The following is a 16641-nucleotide window of genomic DNA, read 5'->3' as shown; positions in this document are numbered from 1 at the left end:
AGCGGCCCAGGAGGATACGGGAGCGCTCCCGGAGGCGGGGCAGTGCTTTCTTTTCATTTAAAGACACAGGCTTTCATCACACTCCACTCTCTGGGATACGCTGGACTCTTTCATTCTATATAAGAAAATAAAAATGAGAAGGACGAGTCTACATAGTTGAAACACCTACTTCAAGATCAGTAAAATGTGTCTCTACAAGAAGCAAAAAAGGATGCTGTATGTGAACACAAGAGATAAGTGTCCCTAATCTGTGAGACAGAAATGTACATTAGAAAATTAGGCTCATAACTTATTCTTGAGTAGGTTATTTTTCACAGTGGGTAAGTAATGCAGTGTTGAAATCATGGAAGCCAGACATTAATAAACTGGAATGAACTGATGCGAAGCACCAGGAATAGAAAAATATTTGCAGAAGTAAGCCTGACCTGTGGTGGAGCAATGGATAATGGTGGACCTGGAATGCCAGGGAGGGTGGGGGTTGTGGGGGGTCCAGGCTCCTCCGGGGCCTGCTGGGTCATGGCATGTGCTAAAAACAACTACTACAAGTTGATGCTTCCTGCTCCTTCCCCTACCCTTTCTCTCCCCCCCTTCTCTTGCTAAAAAATAAAAAGCAATAAATAAAATCTTTTAAAAATATATTTGGCCTGAACAGGCGGTGGCACAGTGGATAGAGCATCAGACTGGATGAGAAAGGACCCAGGTTCGAGACTCCGATCGCCAGCTTGAGCACGGGCTCATCTGGTTTGAGCAAAGCTCCCCAGCTTGGACTCAAGTTCGCTGGCTCGAGCAAGGGGTTACTCGGTCTGCTGAAGGCCCGCGGTCAAGGCACATATGAGAAAGCAATCAATGAACACCTAAGGTGTCGCAACGAAAAACTGATGATTGATGCTTTTCATCTCTCCTTTCCTGTCGGTCTGTCCCTATCTATTCCTCTCTCTGACTCTCTTTCTGTGTCCCTGTAAAAAAAGAAAAGAAAGCCTGACCTCTGGTGGCACAGTGGATAAAGCGTTGACCTGGAAATGCTGAGGTCGCCGGTTCGAAACCCTGGGCTTGCCTGGTCAAGGCACATATGGGAGTTGATACTTCCAGCTCCTCCCCCCTTCTCTCTCTCTGTCTCTCCTCTCTCTCTCTCTCTCTCTCTCTCTCTCTGTCTCTCCCTCTCCTCTCTAAAATGAATAAATAAATAAATAATTTTAAAAAAAGAAAAGAAAGAAAAAATATATATTTGGAAAAATTGTAATGAACGTTGAGGAAGCAGGGCAGAGTGTCTAGGAATAAGACCCGTGGAGGCAAAAGCCTGAGTTTCAATCCAGGGCACTTACTAGCTGTCTGTGTCTCTGGGTGGTAAGGCCAGTTTGTCCCTCTGTACAGTTGGCATTATAATGCCTATCTTGTAGGATGGCTGTGAGCACTGGTGATAAAGGGGTGTGGACTGCTTGGTACTTGAATGTGAGGGCTGTTATCTTACTCTCACGCTTAACTTTCTGTCACAAAAACAGAAGTATTGATACCTGACAAATATCCACACATTGGTGCTGCCTGTCACCACTCAGCCAAATAAGTAGCGATAAGGATTGAATCTTTATGGGTCCTTTATTCAGCAATCTGAGAAGACAGGGGCTGGGAGGAGGGCTGGGGTCTGTATTCCCCCCAAAAAACCTATCTTGATACCTTGTCTCAGCCAAATTTCAAACTTTTTTTTTTTTAATAAGAGGAAGAAAAGGATAGGTAAGGGGTTTGAATTTAGGGAGAAGTTAATTAGATAAAAGTTGCAGTCCAGGGATTCTTCTAGCATTTCTTCATCTGAGCTAAATTTCTAACTCTTGAATTTCCTTTATCAGTATCACTTCAATCTTTACCTTACTTACTGTGGAAGGGTAATGTTTGTGAATAGGGAAATTCTTGATTTGGGGCCAAGATGAAACAAGACTATTGAGTTACCATAATTGTGACTTAAAAATGAATGAGCCCCATATGGCTTCTGCCCTCAAATAGCATACCTCCTTATAAGAGATGAAAATGGCACCAATTAATAGTTTATTCTAATGCAATGAGTTCTATATATATTGGAAGAACTGTTTTGATTGGCTAAATAAGTCCAGAATGCCTTCCTGAGGCAGTGATGTTACCTTAGGTCTTGAAGATTATGTAAAAATTCCTGAGTAGTTGAAGAGAGCCTTTATCGCCATTCTTTTTTTCTCTTTCTCTCTTAGGTGAGAGGAGGGGAGATAGTGAGGTAGACTTCCTCTCGCATGCATCCTGACCAGGATACACCCTGCAACCCCATCTGAGGCTGATGCTCAAGTACCAAGCTATTTTTAGTACCTGAGCCTGATGTGCTCCAATGGAGATATCTTCAGCACCCAGGGCCACACTTTACCCCATTGAGCCACTGGCTAGGGGCCAGGGAGAGAGAGAGAAAGGGAAGAAGAAGGGGGGGGGAGAAGCAGATGGTCACTTCTCTGTGTGCCCTGACCAGGAATCGAACCCCCATATCCATATCGATACACCAGGCCAACACTCTATGCACTGAGCCATGAGCCAGGGCCAATAGCTATTCTAAACAAAAAGGATTAGCTCTAGCAAAGGTTCCTTAAGTGACCTTCCAGAATCTTTATGATCTAACCCTGTAAACCAGTGGTTCCCCAACCCCTGGGCCACGGACCAGTACTGGTCTGTGAGCCATTTGGTACCGGTCCACAGAGAAAGAATAAATAACTTACTTATTTCCTTTTTATTTATATTTAAGTCTGAATGATGTTTTATTTTTTTAAAATGACCAGATTCCCTCTGTTACATCCATCTAAGACTCACTCTTGATGCTTTTCTCGGTCATGTGATACATTTATCCATCCCACCCTAAAGGCCGGTCCGTGAAAATATTTTCTGACATTAAACCGGTCTGTGGCCCAAAAATGGTTGGGGACCACTGCTGTAAACTCCAATCTTATTTTGCTCTACCTTCTCTCTCCAAACTAACATCAAACTGTCCCGGATAATTTCCTTGAATTATAGCCTTGATGCTGCATTCCCTTCTTTTGTTCTCTCATTTTAGGCTGCTGTTTATGCAGACATTGGGTCACCTAGACTGGTCCTCTTATTCATTACTCTTTTTCTCTTCTACTTTTCATCTTTTTTCTTTTTGCTCCATCTTTTTTTTCTTTAAAAATTCTTATTTGGAAGTCTTCCCCCCTCTTGAATATTTTGAAATAGCTTGAGAAGGACAGGAGTTAGTTCTTCTTTGAATATTTGAGAAATGCAAATTAAAACCACAATGAGATACCACCTCACACCTGTCAGAATGGCGCTCATCAACAAAACAACACAGAATAAGTGCTGGCGAGGATGTGGAGAAAAGGTGACCCTCCTGCACTGCTGGTGGGAATGCAGACTGGTGCAGCCACTGTGGAAAACAGTATGGAGATTCCTCATAAAACTAAAAATGGAACTGCCCTTTGACCCAGCTATCCCACTTCTAGGAATATATCCTAAGAATAAAAAATCACTGATCCAAAAAAAGATATGCACCCTCATGTTTATGGCAGCATTGTTTACAATAGCCAAGATCTGGAAACAGCCCAAGTGTCCTTCAGCGGACGAGTAGATTATAAAGCTTTGGTACATATACACAATGGAATACTACACGGCCGTGAGGAAGAAGGAAATCTTACCTTTCGCGACAACATGGATGGACCTGGAAACTATTATGCTAAGTGAAATAAGCCAGAGAAAGAAAAATACCATATGACCTCACTCATTTGAGGAATCCAATGAACAATGTGAACTGAGCAATGGAACAGAGGCAGAGGCGGAGTCAAAGGGACCAGAGAGAAAGCGGTCAGAGGGAAAGTAGACGAGAAGATGGGATCAGAGAACGAAAAGAGATTAATGAAATTATATATACATAACACAGCATTATAGAGAGCAGGACAGCAAATCCTGGAGGGAAGTGGGGGAGGCATTTGGAGGAGGGGGCATGGGGGGGCCAAGGGGGAATGAGGGAGTGGGAGGAGATATATTCAGTGGGACACTTTAATCTATGTGAATACAAATTAAAATCATAAAAAAATGTTAATTTTTTTATTTATTCATTTTAAAGAGAAAAGAGGGAGAGAGAGAGAGAAAGAGAGAAGGGACAAAGAAGGGGAAGGAGCAGGAAACATCAACTCCCATATGTGCCTTAACCAGGCAAGCCCAGGGTTTTGAACCGGCAACCTCAGCATTCCAGGTCGATGCTTTATTCACTGTGCCACCACAGGCCAGACCTTTTTGCTCCATCTTATAGGAAGCTTCCCCCACTTTATCATCCAAACTTTCATATAAAATTTTCATTTCTGTTGTCATCTATTTCTATCTCTATCCCCATTTCCCCTTCCCATCAGCAACAAATTCTTGCAGGTTTAACTCAAATCTTTTTGCTTGTATATATTTTCATGAAATTTATATTCTTGTTTTGTGTCTTTATGTTTTTAATTTACATAAAGGGTATTGTGACATATATATTCATATTCTTATCTTCCTCTCTCCCTCCAGATGATGAAGGTTTCAGTTGAATATATTATTGTATCAGTTTTCCGTGGCTGCTTTTGCAATATACCACATACTTGGTGGCTTAAAAACAATGCTGATCTATTGGCCAGGATGTTCGATATTAATTTTGTTGAGCCAAAATCCAAAAAGATCTCCTCATCTCAAGGTTAATAATTTCATCACACTCACTGAATCCCTTTTCCAAATAAGGTAACATTTGCAGGCTCCAGTGACTGGGATGCTGCCATTATCTTTGGGAGCTATTATCATCCTGCCACAATGATCTATTCACTTTTTTTTTTTTCTGAAGCAAGAAAGCGGGGAGGCGTAGAAACAGATTCCTGCATGTACCTGACCAGGATTCACCTGGCATGCCCACTAGAAGGCGATGCTCTGCCCATCTGGGGCATTGCTCTGTTGCAACTGGAGCCATTTTAAGTGCCTGAGGCAGAGGTGACAGAGTTGTCCTCAGAGCCCAGGCCAACTTTGCTCCAATGGAGCCTTGGCTGTGGGAAGGAAAGAGACAGAGAGAAAGGGTGGAGAAGCAGATGGGTGCTTCTCCTGTGTGCCCTGGCTGGGAATTGAACCTGGGACTTTCACACGCTCTACCACTGAACTGGTTGGCCAGGGCCTATTCACATTTTTATATATGCTCATCTTGACATATATACACATATGAAACCCCCTCTTTTTTTACAAACTAAAATAAAATAATATGGTCTCTGTTCAAGTGCCACTTCTTCAGAGAAGTTCGTTCTTTGCCCTTTATCTAAAACACAGTCCCAGTCACCCCTTGTCCCTTTATCCTTCTGCATTTTCTTTCCTAGTATTTGTATCAGTCAGGGTTCCCTATTACTAATAAAGGAAATAACTTTGATGAATTTAAACAGAAAATGAGTTTATCATAGATTATCAGGTGGCACCTTGAATTGGCAGGAGGACTATACACAGCCCATACAAGCTACATGCCTAAAATCACACCCCAGTAGTGGTCCAGTACACAAAACTGTGCACCGCCACTGGACACACATCTGTAGCATATGATGCGAACGGAGTTAAGGATAAGACATTGTACAATAGTTAAAATCATGTCCCCTTTCCACCGGAATGCTGCCACCTCACGAGAGGGATTTTAATTGGTACCAGCTTCTTTCACTCACTTATTCTCATCACATAAGTCAGGTAGTGAAATTCTCCAACTTTGTTCTTCTCTTTCAAAAGCACTCTGAATATTCTATGTCCTTTGAATTTCTGTAGAAATGCTGGAATCATCTCTCAATTTCTCCAAAATACCTGAGAGGATTCTTATTGTGAATTTGTTGACTATATCAATCAACTGAGGGAGAATTGACATCCAATCAATATTGAGTTTTTTAATCAATGACCATGATCTATCTCTCCACTTATATAGATATTTTTAATTTCAGAAATGTTTTGTATTTTTTTATTGTAGAGGTATTACATGCTCTGTATTAAATTTATTCCTGGCCCTGGCCGGTTGGCTCAGCAGTAGAGCGTCGGCCTGGCGTGTGGGGGACCCGGGTTCGATTTCCGGCCAGGGCACATAGGAGAAGCGCCCATTTGCTTCTCCACTCCCCCCCCCCTCCTTCCTCTCTGTCTCTCTCTTCCCCTCCTGCAGCCGGGGCTCCATTGGAGCAAAGATGGCCTGGGCGCTGGGGATGGCTCCTTGGCCTCTGCCCCAGGTGCTAGAGTGGCTCTGGTCGCAGCAGAGCATCGCCCCCTGGTAGGCGGAGCATCTGCCCCCTGGTGGGCAGAGCTTTGCCCCTGGTGGGCGTGCCGGGTGGATCCCGGTCGGGCGCATGCGGGAGTCTGTCTGACTGTCTCTCCCTGTTTCCAGCTTCAGAAAAATACAAAAAAAAAAAATTTATTCTTAAACATCTTGTTTTAGAAGCAATTAAAACAAAAATTTTACATTTAAACTTTTACTTACTTTATTGCAATGACTAGAAATACCAATAAAATGTTGAATAGAAGTCGTGAGAATAGAGATCCTTATTTTGTTGCCAATCTTAGAGAGAAAACATTTGGTCCTCCACCATTAACTATGAGATTAGCTACAAGTTTTTTATATGTGCATTTTATCAAATTCAGGAAATTTCCTTTTATTTTAATGTGTTGAGAGATTTTAACATGAATTGATATTGAATTTTATCAAACATTTCTTCTGCACTTACTGTTTTTCTTCTTTATTCTATTACTATGATATAATATACTGATCAATTTTCTAATGTTAACACAACCTTGTATTCTTGGGATAAACCCAACTTGGTTAGGACATATATTTTTTTTAAATAATGTGAGTTCAATTTGTTAATATTTTGTTAAGGATTTTTCTATCTATGATTACAAGTAATGTTGATCTATAATTTTCTTTTCTTTTCTCAAGCTTTGGTGGCAGGGTAATCTTGGACTCATAAAATAAGTCAGAAGTTTTCCCTCCTCCTATGTTTTCTGGGGAAGTTCATATAAGATTGGTGTTTTCTCCCCTTAAATGTCTGGTAGAATTTACCAGTCAAACTATCTTCCTTCTACTTTCTTTTCATTTACTTTGCTATTATTTTTCAAATTTTGGAAGCTTATATTAGTGACTTTTAGCTCTTTTCTCTTTTCTAATAATAGCTTTTAAGGCTTTAACTTTCCCTCCCACATCATTTGGTTTAAAGTACTTTCTTTTATTTTTCATTTAGTGAGAGGAGGGGAGGCAGAGACAGACTCCCCCATGTGCCCTGATCAGGATCCACCCAGCAAGCCCACTATGGGGATATACTCTGCCCATCTAGGGTGTTGCTCTGTGTTGCTCAGAGCTCTTCTTAGCACCTGAGGAAGAGGCCATGGAGCCAACCTCAGTGCCCAGGGTCGAATCGCTCCAAACAAGCCATGGCTGCAGGAGGGGAAGTGAGAAAGAAAGAGAGAGGAAAGAGAGAGGGGGAGGGATGGAGAAGCAGATGGGCGCTTCTCCTGTGTGCCCTGACCAGGAATTGTATCTGGTACATCCACACACTGGACCCAACACTCTACCACTGAGTCAACTGGCCAGGGCCCAAAGTATTTCTTAATTTCCCTTATTTATTTTTTCTTCAAAGCATGTTTCTGATTTCCAATTATTTGGGGATTTTCCACATATAGTTATCTTACTAATTGCTAATTTGATTCTATTGTGATAGGGTTCCATTCTGGAAGATTTCAACCTTTTATAAAATTTATTGAAACTTGTTTTATGGTCCAGGATATGTCTTTGTGAAAATTACCATGTGCACTTGACAATAATAATATTTTATATTTCTCTGAACATATGTACCCTGATTTATCAATGTCACCCCATTAAAATTAATATAAATAAATAAATAAAATATTTTATATTTGTCAGATGTGGTGTTCTCTAAAAATCAATCAGGTCAAAGTTACAGTTTTTTAAACTATATATAAAAATAAGATCTGTGACCTTATTTTGTCTCATTTTTCGGTCAATTGTTGAAAGAAAGATATTCAAATATCCAACTATGATTTTTCATGTTTATTATATCATTTAATTGTGTGTGTGTGCGATTGTTATGTCTCCCTAATGAATTTACTCATTAATCATTATCAAACACCTCTATCACTAGTAATATTCTTGAAGTATAGTTTATTTGATATTAACATAGTCATACAACTTTTTTGTTTATTGGTTGCATGGAATATCTTTTCCCATCCTTTTATTCTCAATCTATCTGTATATTTATCTATGCATCACTTATAGTTGATTTTTAAAAATCCATTCTGACATTCTCTGCTTTAATTTGAGCTGATATTTTATAATTAAGGTAAATATTGATATGGTTGGATCTAAGTCTACCATTTTATTATTTGTTTCACATTATTTATTTTTTACTCATTTGTTTCTTCATTTTCTTTTTGTTTAATTGAAAATATTTTGAATTATATTTTAACTTATTTTTTGTGAATACTTCTGAATTATTTTTTAGTGGCTGCTTAGGAATTATAATATACATTCTTAATTTTTCTGGAGTAGAGTTAATATTGTAGCACTGCATGTAAAATAAAAGAACCTGACCAGTGGTGGCACAGTGGATAAACTGTCAACCCAGAATGCTGAGGTTGCCAGTTGGAAGCCCAGAGGTCACTGGTTCTGAGCACGGGTTCATCAGCGCAGGGTCAGTGGCTTGAGCAAAGGACCATCCACACAATCCCAAAGTTCACCAGCTTGAGCGCAAAGATCACTGGCATGAAAACCCTAAAGTCTCTGGCTTGAGCAAGGGGACACTGGCTCACCTTGGTCAAGGCACGTATGAGAAGCTCAATGCACAACTAAAGTGAAAGCAAATACAAGTCGATGCTTATCACTCTCCCCATTCCTTTCTCTTTCTCACTCTTTCAAAAATTACACAAAAAAACAAAATAAAAATACCCATAAGAATGTTGTAACTGTATGGGTTCACATATCCAGTACTTTCTTACAATCGTTATGCTTCAGCTTTTACATGCAGTATATCTACAAGTGATATAAAGTCAGTAATGAAACATTATAATTTTTTGCTTTAAATGATCATATGTATTTTTTAATTATGAAAAATAGTCTTTTAAATTTACTTACATACTTATCATTTCCAGTGTTCTTCGTTCTTTCCATAACATTTGAATTTCTATTTGATATCAACATTAACAACTTTCTGTGAGATTTCCTCAAGTGTAGATCTTCTGGTAATGAATTCTGTTAGTTTTTGTTTATCTCTGAATGTCTTTGTCTTCATTCTTGAGCGATCTTTTTATTGGATATAGAAATATGGGTAGAGAGTTATTGTTCAGTCCTTTCAAAACGTGGCTCTATGATCTTTTAGACTCTATCATTTCTCAGAGAAATCAGTATAATTTTACATTATTGTTCTCCTGTATGTTATGTGCCTGCTTTTTTATCATTTCTTTTCCTGACTGCTTTTGGACTTTTCTCTTTGACTTTCAGTAGTTCACTTACGATGTGCCTTGTTGTTTGTGTATTTGTATTTATACTTCTTGGGATTCACTGAGCTTCTTAAATCTGAAAATGTGTGTCTTTCATCAAATATTGGAAGCTTTTGGATATCAGATCTTCAAATATTTCTCATTCCTTTCTCCTTCTGACATTCCAACGGCAATTATGTTAGAACTATATATTTAATTACATACATGGTAGACCTTATAATTTTGTCTGACAGATCATTGCAGCTATTCATTTTTTCATGGTTTCCTCCTCTGTTCTTCAAGTTGGATTATTTCAACTTTATATAGCTTAAAGTGTACTCTTTTTTTGTTATCTCCAATTTGCTGTTAATCTTTTCAGTAAATTATTATTTCTCATATTTTATTTTTCAAATTTCTATTTGATCCTCTTTTATAGTTTTCATTTTTCCTCTTCATTCATTTATTTGTGGGTTGTTTTTTTTTTTTAATTCTTGAGCAACCCTGAAAACACCTTCATTACAGGCTTCTTGCCTTCAGAACTGTGAGACAATAAATCTCTGTTAAGCGAACCAGTCTGTGATACTTTGTTATGGCAGCCCCAGCAAACTAGCACATCCTATGCTTAAATGGGACAGAAACCCAAATTTCAACTGCTCCCTCTTTTTCTAACTTTGCAATATCCCCTTTCTCCACCTATGCAATAGTTCTTTTTAGCATAATGAGGTAGAAACGGTTGTATTATTGATAAAAATAGATGTAGCATTTTCATTGAATTCTCAGTGATCTCTTTCACATATTTGGGCAATCATCCAAATGGCTAAAAGTTTAGAAGCATGAGTTTTGTAGTCCATTGAGCTCAAACACCAGCTTCCACATTTACTGGCTGTGAGACTTTGGGCAACTCTCTAAGCCTTTTAATTCTTTACCTATTAAAGGGGGCAATACCACCACTAATACGTGGCTCTCAGTGATGATCAAGAAAGAATATTTATGATAATAGTTTAGTAATTTAACTGGTTCATACAAAGTGCTAAACAAGCCCGACCAGGTAGTGGCACAGTGGATAGATCATCGCCTGGGATGCTGAGGATCCAGGTTTGAAACCCTGAAGTCTCTGGCTTGAGCATGGGATTATCCAGCTTGAGCACAGGGGTGACTGGCTTGAGTGTAAGATCATAGATGTGACCTCATGGTTGCTGGCTGAAGCCCAAGGTTGCTGGCTTGGCTGTAGCACCCCCCTCACCATCAAGGCACATATGAGAAAGCAATCAATGAGCAACTAAGGTGCCGTAACTATGAGTTGATGCTTCTCATCGCTCTCCCTTCCTGTTTGTCCCTTTCTCTCTCACAAAAAAAAAAAAAAAAAAAAAGGTGCTAAACAAAATTATTTACTATTATTGTTTTTAAAGCAAACTTTATAATTTATTTATTTTTCACATGTATTTTAGATGCACATTTGTGCACGTTCCATGTTAATAATTTGCTGGTATAAAACTCACTCTAGCCATCAGCCTCTATTTAATTATCTTCTACCTTTGGTTCTATCTAAAATAGAGAAGAGGTAACCTTAAACAAATGAACTAGGAGAATCTATACTAAAGAAATCTCAAACCAGTGTGCCCTTTAACTTCATTTCTGGGATTAGAACCATTATATAACTAGGCTTAAAAAAAAAGTGTAGCTCCAGTTCTAAGGAAGAAGGTTAATAATTTACAGAAAAAGTATTTATAAGGTGAATTGTAAATGTAAAGGCATAGGTCTATGATACTTGAGTCTACAGAATAGATTTCAAGCTGCTAGAAGACAGAAACCAATCACAGCATAAACTGAAAGGTATTGAATCTTTTTTGCCCTATACAAATATGTTGTTTGGCAATGGGATTACTTTCCCCATTTATGTATCCTGAGTCTTTCCCAAATTTCCTGTTTCCTCCTTAATATGCTTAGCATATTAACTTGAATGAACTTTAGATCAGTGGTCCCCAACCTTTTTTGGGCCACGGACCGGTTTAATGTCAGAAAATATTTTCACGGACAGGCTTTTAGGGTGGGACGGATAAATGTATCACGTGACCAGGACAGGCGTCAAGAGGGAGTCTTAAATGGATGTAACAGAGGGAATCTGGTCATTTTTTAAAAATAAAACACCGTTCAGACTTAAATATAAATAAAACGGAAAATAATGTAAATTATTTATTCTTTCTCTGCGGACCGGTACCAAATGGCCCACGGACAGCTATCGGTCCGCAGCCAGGGAGTTGGGGCCCAACTGCTTTAGATAATGGGAAACTTGTTGACACGCTATTTACCACATTCTCTTTCAAAAATACAAATGTGTAAGATAACTTCCAAAAAAGTCAAGGAGGCATCAATGCTTTTGCTCTTAATCATTCCTCCAATCCTGTCCCCCCCGCCCCCGCACTGGAATCTTTTCCGTGTTTTATTTTTTTATTTTTGAGCCCGTTTCAAACGCTGCCCCAAATCTAAAGTCTTTCTTTTTCTCACCTTTCCACATCTTCCCCTCTTTTCAACCCCATGCCACTGTGCCTCTCTTGTGGTCGTTAGATAGTCTATTATTTGGCTCAAATCTTAATCCCACCACAAGCATGAGAGTGGCAGGAAGAAATCTTCTCATTTTTATAAACTCTGCAGCTTTTTAAAAACCATTGAACTAATTAAGTGGACACTTTTTTAGATGAGTTATAAACGGAAAGAAGTAAATTCACCACTTTTGCAACATGAAAATTTGAAAGCGTTAAAAAAAAAACTAAACATGAACTGAAATAACTTATTAAAATTCTAGTATACCTCTATTCTGGTTAATTCGGCCTCTCACCCTATCGTTATCCGTTTTTTATTTTCTTTAGGGCGCTCACTCTGACATTTAACTGTTCGCTGTTCAGTGTAACCCGAGTTGGCACCTATCAAACGCTTAACAGTTACTGACTGGCTTGGCGACTTGTTAGGAGACGAAGTTAAAACCAAAGAAAAAAAAAACAATTACCGATTAAACAAGTCTGTCTTTCATGTACTTGAGTTGAAAATGTGGGTGGAGGAATAGCCCATCTTTGCAAAATTTAAAATTTTGCTTCCGGGGAAAGCCCGAGTTTAGTGGTCTAGGATTCCACTCCTAACTTCGCCAGTCCTGGGTGGCGAAATTAATGCCGGATTTCTCCAACACTACGTTTCCTGCGATATTTACAGATTCCATCCCTGCCTGTGTCGACTGCATTGTCGGTGTGTGATATGCACCTATTGAATCCGCATTTGCGCTGGATAACGGACTCGGGACAATTCAGCGTGATAAAAAGAACTTCACGTAGGACTAAGTACACTGAGAAACCGGAACCAACGACCTGGCTGAAGAGTGCACTTAATTAACCATCGCCGGGAAAGTGGAATTTGCCATGCGTTCAGAAGTCGTAAAAACCCACGTTGGTTTTCGTTTAATGAACACGCACACACACGGAGGACGATCACCCACAGAACATTCATGGACATCCAGAGTGTCTTATAAGAGCGTGTGCCCCTCAGGAAGGCCATTATAGGGTTGACAAGAATGACAATACGATGCGGTAAGGGGTTAAAACGGGAGTTCTGACGGAGCCACTGATCCAGGGGTCTTTCAAGATCAAGCCCACAAGCACCCTCCACCAGTCCCGCGGTCCGTAGAACATGCTCCTGGGCCTCCGCAGGCCACGCCCCCGGCGGGGAAGGACAATGTGAGGCTGCCCGCGTTAGTGCCTGTTTCTCGTCGCAGCGATGGGCACAGAAGAGTTCAAGGAGTGGCAGTATTCTTGTCTCAACAGCCTCGATCCGGAAACAGAAATTCTCGACCGGCACTACAAGAGACACCTCTTTCAAGGAAAGGAGTGCACATGCGCGTAGGGGTCCTGGGAGACGCTTAAATACCGTCATGCGGCCGCGGGAGGTCTCTTTCCCTGCCGCCGCGGAGCTGCGCGGAGGCGGAGGCTTGGGGTAAGTTGAGAGAGACGAGGGTGGCGGTCAATGGTGCGTGCATGGTTAGGTGTCATTTTCTGCTGGGTTTGGCCTTAAGTTCCAGGGCCTCACCTTAAGCTTGTAGTCAACCAGTGTCCTTTTTCTTTTCCTTTTCTTTTGTGTTACAGTGCTTTCAAGATTCGGCTCCACCCATAACCCACCGCCATGGCCGAGGAAGGGTGAGCCCAGGGCCGGGATCGTGGTGCGGATAGGCGCGGGCCGGCAGCGCGGGCTCTGGGTCAGCCTGGACGCCTTAAGCGTACCTGTCCGACGATGCCGAGTCCCAAGGCGTTAGGTGGTTTGCGGGAGATTTTTTTCTTAATCGTTTTTTATTTGTTACATTTCAGCATTGCTGCTGGAGGTGTAATGGACGTTTATACTGCTTTACAAGAGGTGCTGAAGACCGCCCTCATCCACGATGGCCTAGCCCGCGGAATTCGTGAAGCTGCCAAAGCCTTAGACAAGTACGTGTATCAATCTCAATACTGTGGGTTTGGAACCGGAGCAAAACTGCAGCCGAGGGAAGGAAGCTTGAAGTTCACGGTGTTAGCCCAAAAGTTCTGAATGGCATCCGTTCGACAGGAAACCTAGGAAAAGGTACCAGAACTCAGATTTCTATGGCCCACCTGAAGCTCGTGGGTTTGTTTGGAGTGGGGGTGAGCGCTGGGTTCATCGAGGACAACTACAGTTTTGAATGATGACTCAAGTTGTCGGATACCCCTTCACTCCTCGAATGAGTGAAACGTAGCAGTCTGACAAACCTGTAGTTTGTGGGGCTAATTTCACTGTGTCTGGGACAAACCTTCTGTAGTACATAATTTGCAAAACTTTTAAAACCATTTAGTTAATGGAATTTCGAGTTCATTGCCGAAGCATCTGGAGTTTTACATGATTTTAGTAAATGAAATGGCCGTTTTAGAAATGTGAATACAGAGTCTGTAAATACATTCAGTTTAGTTTTTGGGTTACATTGGCAATACTGGGTGTGTTAACTTTGAGGAGAATTTAAATGCATTCATTTTCAGGGTTTCTAAGCCAGGTACATTAAAATCAGTAAACAGGTGTAGACCCGTTGGCTATCGGTCTGTTCTCGTATCTGTTACTGTGTTTAGTTCTGTTTATTAGGTTCTACAAGTAAATGAAATCATGTCAGTTGCACATCTGTATATTTTTATTTTGGCTACAAAGCGGTAAACAGTTCCCCTGCATAAGCTTCGTTTTAAGGATCACTGAACACTTGGGCGTTTATTTAGACGAATTGAATGAAAATGTGTAACATGTAACAGGTTCTTCAAACTGAAGTAGCGTTCGCTAGGACCAGTGGATATGCTGGGAGCGTTTTACTGGTGTAGCCAGTGCAAAGACAGCTCCCTTGTCAAGTGAGATTGTGAATGTAGGTCTGAAGTTTAGCTTTTACTGTTGGGTTTTGCATTTCAGGCGCCAAGCCCACCTTTGTGTACTTGCATCCAACTGTGATGAGCCTATGTATGTCAAGTTGGTGGAGGCCCTTTGTGCTGAACACCAGATCAACCTAATTAAGGTATGGTACCCGATGAATTTGATTTATCTGAACTGTGAGCCAGTGTGTCAGGAGTAATGCTCTGTGGAGTGATTTTGTCACACTTGAGCAAATTTTGTAGTGTTGAGCTGACTGCTTTCTGCAGATGTGGTAAACATCACATAAATTTGATGTTGGCTACCTAAAGGTGGTATAGAAGCCACTGTTTTCCTCTGGTGCTAAATGCTAGTTTTGGTGTTGGTATAGAAGAAAACAATGCTATATCTATAGGGACCTTGGTGCTGTGCATGATGACAACTGGCTCCCTCTACTGAACTGCTGTGAGGAAACTGCCATGTCACCCTATTATCTGACTACAGTACCTTATAGGTTGATATGTTGTCAGTGCAGTAGCACTAATGCCTACTAACGTGATATTTAAAATTTCCCCAATAGGTTGACGACAACAAGAAGCTAGGGGAATGGGTAGGCCTCTGTAAAATTGACCGAGAGGGAAAACCCCGCAAAGTGGTTGGCTGCAGTTGTGTGGTAGTTAAGGTAAGTTATTTCTCCTGGGGTGAAGGTTGTGTTCAGGAAGCATACTAAATCTAAAATGTTAAATCAAGAGCTCCTGAAAAGAAAAAATATGAATTTTGATAGATTGAGAGAGCTTTCTGCCTTTTAGAAAAGAAAAAGAGTCCATGATTCAAGCCAGCCAATGAATCTGCTTACCTGAATGTGTTTCTGCAGAAATTTGGAGAAAGCTGGCAATAGTAAAGCCATGTTACGAGCCTTAAAGACGATTAAAGTCATTAAGGTCCCTGAAAATGGCTATAAGGCATTTTAATAGTGTAACCATTTTCATAAGACGAGCTAATTTTAAAGCTTCATTATAACTAGTGCTGACGACTTGGAATTTCTAAATGATAGTGAGAAAAAACTATTTGACTTTTATTTTTTAGGACTATGGCAAAGAATCTCAGGCAAAGGATGTCATCGAGGAGTACTTCAAATGCAAGAAATGAACAAATAAACTTGGGTTTTGTTTCTCATCTCTGGTTTTTGTGTCTTTGGGTGTGGGGTGGGGATAGGTAAAATAAGATCCCTGTTAGAGGGACAAAGGATAATGGTAATTGTTGGAAAATAACTGGAAGCATACTATTCCCTCTTGGGTTTCTAAAGGGTAGCTTGCTGTCCTAATCAGTGAGTAACTTCAGTGTTGCTAGTTGAAATGGGACAGTCTAAGCAATATTTGTGGTAGCCAGGGTTTTTTGGGGTGGGCATTGACTAACTGATTTGCCCGGCCTTGAACCTGGAGAATTTGTCCAAAGCCAGTCAAATGTGGTTGTTAAAAAGGTAAGAATCTTGCAAGCTGGACAGGAGGTAGATTAAGACAAAAACAGCAGATCAAAAGAGGGCAGGATTGGAAATCATCTGTGGGGCACCAGAAAGTATGGTGGGAAGGGATGCTTATGGACATGCCCATTGGGAAAAGGACATTGTTTACAGTGACAAGTGTGACAAACAGCAGATGCATTTAAATGTACTCTAGTCCGATCCAGTGGTTTTCAGTCTATACTTGGGACTGGTAAAAATAGGATTCGTTTTGAGGACTGTTAAGGCAGAAATTAGCCCAAGTGGAAGTGAATTCAACC

General features: G+C 40.5%; 1 protein-coding gene and 3 non-coding genes across 5 annotated transcripts; all 4 read left to right on the top strand.

The window, feature by feature from the left end:
* The first annotated feature begins 13320 nt into the window (after nt 1-13320).
* On the top strand, nt 13321-16038 carry RPS12 (ribosomal protein S12). Of its 2 annotated transcripts, XM_066371765.1 has the most exons (6): nt 13321-13467; nt 13617-13667; nt 13836-13952; nt 14926-15028; nt 15443-15544; nt 15949-16038. In XM_066371765.1, exons 2-6 carry the CDS (start codon nt 13654-13656, stop codon nt 16009-16011), a joined length of 399 nt encoding a protein of 132 aa, XP_066227862.1. In that variant the 5' UTR covers nt 13321-13467; nt 13617-13653; the 3' UTR covers nt 16012-16038. The 2 variants fall into 2 exon arrangements, with proteins under 2 accessions (XP_066227862.1, XP_066227861.1); XM_066371764.1 differs by lacking the exon at nt 13617-13667 and having other exon boundaries at nt 13391-13467.
* On the top strand, nt 14176-14249 carry LOC136401508 (small nucleolar RNA SNORD101). Its single transcript, XR_010750541.1, has one exon. It is a non-coding gene; the product is annotated as a small nucleolar RNA SNORD101 (small nucleolar RNA).
* LOC136401674 (small nucleolar RNA SNORD100) lies at nt 15288-15367 on the top strand. Its single transcript, XR_010750688.1, has one exon. It is a non-coding gene; the product is annotated as a small nucleolar RNA SNORD100 (small nucleolar RNA).
* On the top strand, nt 15695-15825 carry LOC136401631 (small nucleolar RNA SNORA33). Its single transcript, XR_010750653.1, has one exon. It is a non-coding gene; the product is annotated as a small nucleolar RNA SNORA33 (small nucleolar RNA).
* Nucleotides 16039-16641: the final 603 nt, after the last annotated feature.

This window comes from Saccopteryx leptura, chromosome 3, assembly GCF_036850995.1.
Source record: "Saccopteryx leptura isolate mSacLep1 chromosome 3, mSacLep1_pri_phased_curated, whole genome shotgun sequence".
In the NCBI taxonomy this organism is placed as follows: Eukaryota; Metazoa; Chordata; class Mammalia; order Chiroptera; family Emballonuridae; genus Saccopteryx; species Saccopteryx leptura.
This window is presented reverse-complemented; position numbering and strand designations above follow the sequence as displayed.

Excerpts from the sequence above, each read along its gene's own strand:
- RPS12 (XM_066371764.1), top strand. The coding sequence starts at position 13,406 with ATGCGGCCGCGGGAGGTCTCTTTCCCTGCCGCCGCGGAGCTGCGCGGA. Across the intron at positions 13,468-13,835 it reads CGCGGAGGCGGAGGCTTGGG|CATTGCTGCTGGAGGTGTAA; the intron begins GTAAGTTGAGAG and ends GTTACATTTCAG. Across the intron at positions 13,953-14,925 it reads GCTGCCAAAGCCTTAGACAA|GCGCCAAGCCCACCTTTGTG; the intron begins GTACGTGTATCA and ends TTTGCATTTCAG.